Source organism: Cynara cardunculus (genome assembly GCF_001531365.2).
Source record: "Cynara cardunculus var. scolymus isolate 2C chromosome LG 13, CcrdV1, whole genome shotgun sequence".
NCBI lineage: Eukaryota > Viridiplantae > Streptophyta > Magnoliopsida > Asterales > Asteraceae > Cynara > Cynara cardunculus.
The window spans coordinates 27,607,804-27,617,482 of NC_037540.1; the positions used below are offsets into that span (position 1 = coordinate 27,607,804).

Below are 9,679 nucleotides of genomic sequence, written 5' to 3' on the forward strand. Positions count from 1 at the left end.
GTTGTACAAATGCACAAGGTTGTAAAAGAAATATACCCTACATATATATATATATATATATATGTGTGTGTGTGTGTGTGTATGTGTGTATGTGTGTGTGTGTCTTACTTTTATGTTAGCCACATTCTGTGGATATGGGTCTCCTTTGTACAGAAAAGGTGTTATTTCTAAATAATATATTGTCCATGTTTTCCATGTTGTTATGGGTATGGAATGTATCAATTATTTATGGTTTTGGTATCATTGAACTTATCCATGATTTATAGTTTTGGGTATTGAACCTTACCCACGCTTTGATGTTTTGGGCAATAGAGTTTTACCCATAATTTTAGGTTTAATAATTTGTGTGAGTATTGGGTTTACTTTCATGTTAAAATGAGTGTTTGTATTTATTGAGTTTTCATCACGAACATGATGAATTTTAGAAAGATGTTGCTTTATGGTAAAAACGTTTTATTTGAGAAACTATGTTTTAAATAAGTAGTCTTTCAGTTTTTACCATTTTATATTAAAGGTGAAACTGCTTGAGCTCACTAGGCGTTAATCCTAATCATTTTTATTTGTCAGCATGTGCATCAGGGGAGGGGGAGGGGGGGGGGTCGTACTAGCAACACTATGATGGAGTTGAGTGCTAGTTAGAGGCACGAGAATGATTTAGCTTTTCGGGGAAGTCTTTCGTATTTGGAGATAAAATGCATTAGCTGTCCGCTGTCAGGTTGGGCAGTAAGGGTTGGAGAAGGGCAATCACTCATTCTTAAAACCAGCGTTTTTAAGGCCAAAGAGTCGGCGGAGTAACACCCGTCATAAATCTAGACTTCGCGTAAGGTTTGGATTATTTATTGTTGGTGTTAAAATCTTAGATTGCTATTATAGGTAATTAAGTGTTGACATTTAGAAAGATGATCATCCCCTAATTGATGTTTTATCAATTGTTTTAATTAGTCGCTCTTTTCAGATTTGAGGGTGTACACACTTCTTCAAATAACTTTTCAATATTTTGTCTTGTTCCTAACATTTCAGTAGCAAACACATCCTATGCTATATCGATCTCAACCTGAACTTGAGGAGTGACATCGTTGGACAAAGTGAGAAAATCTACGGATCATACAATTGAGATCGACCCCAAAACTTTAAGAGCAATAAGGTAGTATCTGACAAAGTATTGTAATTGGGTAGGATCGGAGGTGAAATCAAGGATTTCAATTCTCGACCCTTATTAGCACAAAGTTGACAAAGTAGCTAAGGTTCAGTTGTGGATGACCGTTAAGACATATAATATAGCGTTTTATATGTACTTTCATCAAATTTTAAAGAAGTGCGTATTATTGATTGCTTGACGGATTTATTTTGATCAAATAGCAACATTAGGATTTAACAGATGAAACTTTGAAGAAACATACAATGTTGGTTGCAAGTCAAGCATGGAAGAACTTTAAGAAGACACTCATAGGTAATTACATGAAACAAAACATAAATCCATCTGACACATACAAGTTTCTTGATGAGGACAGTTGGAAAAAAGTTGTACCCTCAAGTCGACTCCGAAATTTCAAGTGTTGGAAAACCCAACTCTTTTTTGTGTTACTGTAAATTCTAAAATTTCAAAATATTGTTACTATCTTTATGTGAAAAAAATAATCAAACTAGGTTGCTAAGTTGTCGATGAGGTCACTTTCTTTAAGGAGAATTTCACCGCTTTGCTAATTATGTCGCAGTTAATAACGTCTACCCCAGGATAAAACAACTCTCTTTAACTAGTTCACACTGTCTAGTCAATATCACTAAATGTTATATTTTTGATCTCTATTGCTTCAGAAGAATGAATAAGGGGGTGTTTGAGATTGCTTATTTGAAACAACTTGTGTTTTTCTACAAAAACACTTATCAACTTATTATAAGTTAGAAGAGTTTAACTTCTTCAAAAACTTCTTATTATCGGTTTGACACCGGTATAAGTTGTTTATCCAAACACTCAAAGATGCTTGTTATTGACATCACACCGAAATAAGTTAATAAATTATTTTTATAAACAATCTCAAATACCCCTAACTATACATATAACATATATAAATCAAAATTAGAACCTTAGACAAAAGGGTGAGGGTGAGGGTGAGGGTGAGGGTGAGGGTGAGTGTCCAGGGTGTGTGGGGTAAAATGGTAATTTAACACACCACCTTGATGTACCCAACATGTGCCCACACGATGACAACAGTCGCTGCTGCCATTCCCAGACCGGAGCTTTCAAAAAAGGGGCTGAAAGAGGAGGAGAGATGTCTGCATATAGAACTGAAGATGAGTATGATTACTTGTTCAAATTGGTTCTAATCGGCGATTCTGGTGTGGGTAAATCCAATCTTCTTTCCAGGTTCACTAGAAACGAATTTAATTTAGAAACAAAATCAACGATTGGTGTCGAGTTTGCTACCAGGAGTCTTAATGTTGATGGAAAGGTCATCAAAGCTCAGATTTGGGACACTGCTGGTCAAGAAAGGTCAAACCCTTTTCTTTTTCTTTTTTACTTTGAATTAATCATGTTCTTAGTTCTTATCAACTCTTTTTTTTTTTTTTTACTTTTGTTTGTAATAATCTTTAATTCTTAATTGATTCTTTTGTGGGGTGTGTGTGATTGGGATGCAAAAGTGACTGAAGTTCCGTTGCGTTTGGGGTTTCTTGCTGATAAGATTTTGTTATGATTTCATATCGTTTATCTTGAAGTTTAATGGGTTTTAGTGCGCCAAGACATGAAAGAAGTTTCATTTTCATGGGAATAGCCACAGATAGTGCCCTGCTCTCATGGATGGAATCATGATCCATGTTTTTTAGTCGTTTTTGTGTGTGTGTGTGTGTATATATATATCATATATATATGTATGGAGAAAAAGTATTTGTGTGATCACACAAAAAACAGATCTTGTTACAATGATTGGTACTTTTTTTTATCTGGGACACACAAAGATAGGCCCCATTGACAGGGAGGCAATCACATTTCGGATATGTGGTGTATGGGCTTGAAAATTCGATATTTGTTTTGTGTGACATTATCAATTTTGCATTTGAAAGTTGCTAACTTTGGCACTAAAAATCAAAGATTTAGGATCTTTCTTAGCAGCAAAGAGAGCATTAGTGTTATCTGGTGTGAAATTGGGGACCAGGGAAAAAGTGTAATAAAAGAGGGGAGGGGGGCAAAAACATCTTTTAAAAGTAGAACCACTTCTGTAATTAAATAATTGAGTTGTTAAAATAATTGCATGCATAATCAATATTGATTCATGGCAGGCACATCAAAACATGCTATAGAATTGAACACTAAAACATAACAATAACAAGTTTTTCCATCACCATTTAGCTACTCTTGATTTATTCATGCTATCTCTTTGCTCACACTCTTGCACAAACCGGGGGTCTTCACGAAAACAAATGCTGTACTCTTTGGGGTACATCTCATCCCCCATTACCCTACTTTCAAGTAGGATTTACTGGGTACGATTGGTTTGGTTTAGTTAGGTACTCTTAATGCATTAGCTGACTATGGATAGAACTGTATGTTCTAAGTGTGAACTAGATAGAGTCTTAGTTATACTGTTGACTCGTGCACCACTCTCTTCCTTTATAGTATCCTTATGGTTGGAAACATTAGTGATTTGTTGTGAGATGTTAATAGTTCAAAACCACCCACCAACATGTGACACTGTGAGGCAATGATCATGGTAGAGGATGTGTTTGAGAGTCAAACTATGGATTAAGGAGGAAGTTCATATCGTGTTGAGTTTGTTTTTGGTTTTAGATACTTTCTTTTCTTTGTGGATGATTTTTTCTATAGTATGTTCAATGTATTTATTGAAATTTCATGTTATTTCTTTTGAACTTTTCCACTTATGTGAAGAACTAATTTAATGGAACCATAATTAGCTGTTCTAACTAATAATGCAAAAGAATAATTTTATCATGATTTTACAATCCTTATGAACTCCGGTAGTATGCTACATAACTGCTCTCGTGTATATGCATTTCAACAATACCAGAAGGTATTAATATTACATGAAATGAACGCTTCTAGAGATAACCCTTGTGGGTAGCTTAACTGACCAGGCCTTGAGTTTGCTTTCCATTGGTCACCAATTTCGAGGCCCCGACACTGGAGGTTTGCCCGGTTGTTAACTTCAGGGCCCCATGGAATTAGTTAAGGTGTGCACAAGCTGGCCTGACCACTTCTAAAGATGAGACACACTCATGATTCATTAACATATGCGTCATTATTTTTTGGAAGATGCAATTCTTACAACTCATTAGCAGCTTAACAATATTCCTTTTATTGTTTAAAAGGCCACATACCAAAGTATTTTGTCCATTTTACTTTTGTGGAGTTCGGTTTCTTTTTCCTTCGTGTCTAATCCACTACTCTTCTGTCTGTTGCGCTTTATGTGGTTCTTTGTGTATAATGGGTTTCGATTAAAGTCACTTGTACTCTGTTTTAACTTAGATTCTGCTGAAACCAAAGGGCTTAGCTCGGCTGCAATCCCCTGTGTCAATAAGATGGGTAGTTCCTCTTTGTCTGGTCATGCCAACCTCCCATAGGGAGCACTTTGTGGTTCTAAGACTGTGTGGGTGGTTCTAGACTACATGGATTAGTGGTGCCTTCGGGTTGCAGATACCACTTAAAAAGAAAAAAACTTAGATTCTAACTCCCATGTGTTGCTCCACTTTAGGGCTTATCACTGTTGAAACATTCTGATATAACCCTTTTACTCCAATTCTTTTGCAAGTCCACCACATTTTTGATTTTGAGGGATTTCAATTCGGTGAAAGAAACAAACGGACACAACTCTTTATGCCCTTTATCTTGTTTGTGATTGAGATGAAATCTGTAGCTCCACTATCTAATATGCATTTATGACCTTATAACTCAACTGCCTATGATAGACATCTTACTTTTCTTCTAAATCAACAAATGAAATCAAGTACTTGCATCCATATCTTATTAAGCACACTATGCACCTTATTTAAACTTCTAATGTGTAAAATATAAGATGTTTGATATCAAGATTATATACAAATACTGTGAGGGATGATATGAAACACATATGACAGTTAAAGTCATAGGTTGCAAACTCAAAAGTCAATTTTTTTTTTATAAATGGATATAAGATTATACAATTTATAAACAAAAATCAGAATTTCACAATTTTATATAAAAAATTTATAAATGGAAATAAAATAAATAGAAAGACTTAAAACCCAGACATAAACAACAAATAACAAATAAGTATAAATTTGAGACTGATATTTCAAGAAATAAATAATTTTTCTTACTAAAACATTAAAACTAAATAATGTAAATCAAATGAATGTAATGCCCTGCTATGTTTGCTGTGCCAATTCCAGGATATACACAATAGCATGTGCTTAAATGTGAAGTAAAAATAAATGAAGTTACAAGCGTGGAATCCAATAATATAAAACATGAAAAGAAGTAGAAAGAAAACTAATGGATGGTCTTCAAAAATAAGAGAAGATTGCCGAAACTAGATAAAAACTTAAGTTTTCTTTAAAGATGGTCGTTTGTGGTCGATAGTTCTTTTTTACTGTAAGTAGGTTTTTTTCCTACTAATTCTTTTTCTTTTTGGCTTTTTCTCTCATGGGATATTGAATCCTATCAAGGTGAAGAATTGACTTCTAGACATGGGCTCCTTCCAAAGAATTGGCTTCTAGGCATGGGCTCATACTCTAGATCTTGTAGCCTCTTTAAGAAGGATTCTGTTGCATACAAGTGGGTGTATGGTGCAGTTTAATTCTGATGGACGTATAACTTGCTTGAAAGCTGTGTTAGTTAAACTTGGCATTCTTAGGCTTTTGATGAGGATTGTGATGGGTGTTTTTAGTTCTTTGGCCAAAATGTCTTTGGTTCACCTTGTCCTTTGCTGAGATTGCTTTGGCACTTCATGAGTTTGTTATCAAGATTACATTTTTCAATATTGTTACCGGGAAAATCTATATATTGATTGACCTGATTTCTGTCTTCTTAGGAATTAAGAATACGGAGGTATGAGCCTTAGAACATATCCTGTTCCAGTAATTTGGATCAACCTGGTTAAAGATCAGCCACAAAAGTTTTTCATTTGAGGAGGTTTTTTTAGAGTCTTAAGTAAGTGCTCAGCCTAGAGGAAGTTTTCCCTGAGCTTTTTGAGAAATCGATTTTGCTTTTGATCATCTTGTGTTGTATTTGAAGTTCTGTTTTAACGATTCTATTGTTAGTGGAGAAGATCCATAAAGAATTTGGGACAACGAACTTCGTAAATCTGGAATATTTTCTTGGTCATGAGGTGCCTACATGTGGTACCGGAACCTTTCTATGAGGGCGGTAGCGTTGAAATTGCATCCTAGAGAGCCTATATGAGTGTAATTCTTTTTCCCAAATGTTTTTTAATGTTTTGACGTTAGAAGGGAAAAATGCATCAAATTGCAACGAAGTTTATCTTAGTTCCTATTTGGTGTAATGAACAATTTTTTTTTTCAATCAATATAACAAAGTTTCAATATATGTCCTATTTAATGTCACAAAGTTTGACAAATTATCAATCAATGTAACAAAGTTTTCAAGTTTTCCTATTTAATGTAGCATTTAGTGACGTGATTGTCAAGTTTATTGTCCACTTCGCCGCAACTTTTTCGTAAACATTTCATAAGCCTGCGGTAAATGGGGCTCACGTCATCAATGTTACAAAATCATCAGGTTAGCAGTCAAAATGGGTACAGGAAACTTCGTTACATTGATTGAGAAAAAAGAATATTTGTTACACTAAATAGGAACTAAACCAAACTTTGTGGCATTTTTTCCATCTAGAATCATCAGGCTTGCTTTTTCGTTCTTTAAAAGAGTACTGATTCGGTTCAAATCTTGACCTCTTATTAGCCATTGGGATGTCGTTTCATGGAAACGAAACCAAATGAACCCAATATATCCCACTCGGATGTTGTTTTTTTTGGAGGGGGGTTTTGTATGCAGACCTGTCTTCCACCCCGAAGGGTAAAGTAGCAGACCTTAAGGATAATCTAGGTTGGTGTATCTTGATGTTTCGAAATGGACAACTTAATGCTAGGTGCTTATTCAGCTGACTAGCTCCAATGAAGCCCTATATCTTTTATCATGAGTAAAATGTCGTTATAATCAAACTTCTAATCAAGAGGTGTTTGGTTTAACGGAATGTTTTTGAGGGATTTGACATCGTGGAAGGATTTGGACTTTTTGGTGTATCTGGTTTGTAGGTTGTGGAATGGAATTGAACTCCATTATGTACAAATAATTTATAAAAACAAATTGTAAATAATTAAATTATATTTTGTTAGTAGGTTATTACAAAAAGAATGTTTTTAATATATTTTAAAACATTTTACAGAGAACTCCTATGAAATCCTGTGAAGTACCAACTACACCCATGAGATTTCTAAATCCAATGTGTGTAGTATTTCATTGAAATCTTGGGGTTCCGATTATGGACTTCCTTTTAAACCAAATGCAGGATTGGGATGGGATCCATTTCCAAATCCCACTACATTCCGTAAATCAAATGGGCCCTGAGGTCCGGTTTGGTCTGTAGGATTGGATAGGATTTGGAATTCAATTCCATTCCAATCCTATGTTTGATTTGAAGGATTGCTTGGATTTGAAATCCCGGGATTTCACTGAAATCCCTCAGACACGGGATTTGGAAATCTTGTGGGCGGTTGTTGGTATTTCGCGGGATTTTTGTGTAATAATGCTTTAAAATATGTTGAAAACATTTGTTTTATAATAATCAATTAATAAAAATGGCCCCTAAATGTCATAAATTAATTTGTTTAAACATTTGGTCAAAGGAGTTTGTCATTTCAATTACATCAAATTCCTTCGAATTCGGCGAACCAAACAGCCCCCAAGGGTTTTAGGAGAAGTTTGAAATGTAGTTTGAACATAAGCACAAAACTTGATATCATTGAACGAATTATATGATAAGAGTCGGTAAAAGGTTGCCAAGATTAGAGTATTAAAACCCTACAGCTTTCGAGAGGCTGCAGTCTCTCCCTATTCAATCGTAGAGAATTGAATTATAATAAATTGATCTATCTTCCAAAAAGGTAAACAATGAGGGTATTTAAACTAACAAGTAAAAGACTCCTAGAATAGTAGAATAAAACGCATCCTAAAGAAAAACAAATAAAATAATTAAAATAAACATAAGATAGTTATATGTAAACTTGAGGACTTATGACTTATCCAAGACTTGCTTCATCTTTATCTTATTAATCTCTCCTCTCTTTCCTTCTTGAATATGTCTTTATACTCTGAAGTCTATCAATACCCCCCCCCCCCCCCCCGGCATGACTTGCATCTTGTCCTCAAGATGAAAAGAAGGAAATTGCATCTTCAACACTTCACAATCTTCCCATGAGGCTTCGAACGTAAATTCTTCCATTTGATTAATGCCTCCTGTTTTCCATCCTGTCTTGTTCGTACTTGACATCTTCCGGTTCTAATATAAATTCCATATCGTCATTCAATTGATTCGGCAATATGGTTGACGAGGTGCATTGTCCGATTGCTCTCCTCAACTGAGAGACATGAAGCACTGGATGGAGTCGTGTAGATGCTAGCAATTCCAAGCGATAAGCCACCCTTCCCACCTTGCCTACCACTTTTAAATGGTCCATAAAAGCCCGCAGACAACTTTTTTTTGTTACTTTTCCTTAAAGATTTTTGTCGGTAAGGCCTAAGCTTCAAGAAAACCGTATCTCCAATGTCAAAATTTACCTCCTTCCTATGCCCATCAGCTTGTTGTTTCATTTTGTGTTGTGCTTTCATTAAGAACATTCGTAGCAAATCAATCGCATCATCTCTGTCTTTTAACATTTGCTCCAATAAGAACTTCAAGCTTTGTTGGTCTGTCCTTACAACGAACTTCCTTCCGATCAAGTACGGTCGCCACTTTGTTATAGCAAATACGATGGCTATGAGTTCCTTCTCATATATGTATTTCTGTCGAGCAACCGGACCCAAAACTTGGTTGTGGTATGCGATCGGCTGTCCCCCTTGCATTAATACCGCCCCAACGCCCTGGTCGATGCGTCTGTTTTAAGTTCAAATGGCTGACTAAAATCTGGCAGCTTCAAAACCGGGGCTGAAGTCAATGTCTTCTTTAATTCTTCGAAGGCCACATCAGCTGCCTTTTGCCACTTGAATCCTTGTTTCTTCAACAGGTTACTTAATTAACACTCCCCCTCAAGCTGGAGCATATATATTGATCATGCCCAGCTTGTTACAAAAAGATGTGATTCGGTTCCTGGTAATGCTTTGGTGAAGACGTCGGCTAATTGATTGCTAGTTCTGACATGAGAGGTTGAAATAGATCCATCTTCAAGCTTTTCCCGAGTGAAATGACAATCTATTTCAATATGCTTAGTTCTCTCGTGAAATACAGGATTGCTTGCAATATGGATGGCTGCCTCATTGTCACACTATAAATTCATCGGTTTAGATTGATTAAATCCAATCTCTCCCAATAGATTACGCAGCCATATCAACTCACAAGTAGTTTGAGCCATTGCACGGTATTCAGATTCAGCGCTTGATCTTGATACAACATTCTGCTTCTTGCTTTTCCAAGATACCAGATTCCCTCCCACAAAGACACAGTAGCCTGTTGTT

The 9,679-nt window shown here is 35.7% G+C and overlaps 1 protein-coding gene across 1 annotated transcript in view; it reads left to right on the forward strand.

Annotated features, from left to right (window-relative positions):
• The first annotated feature begins 2,210 nt into the window (after positions 1-2,210).
• The window catches only part of LOC112524204 (ras-related protein Rab11D), a 16,851-nt gene continuing 9,382 nt past the window's right edge, over positions 2,211-9,679 (forward strand). Inside the window, exon 1 of the mRNA XM_025133936.1 lies at positions 2,211-2,491. Coding sequence (XP_024989704.1) covers positions 2,271-2,491 — 221 coding nt within the window. The 5' untranslated portion in view covers positions 2,211-2,270. The remainder of the gene's footprint in view (positions 2,492-9,679) is intronic.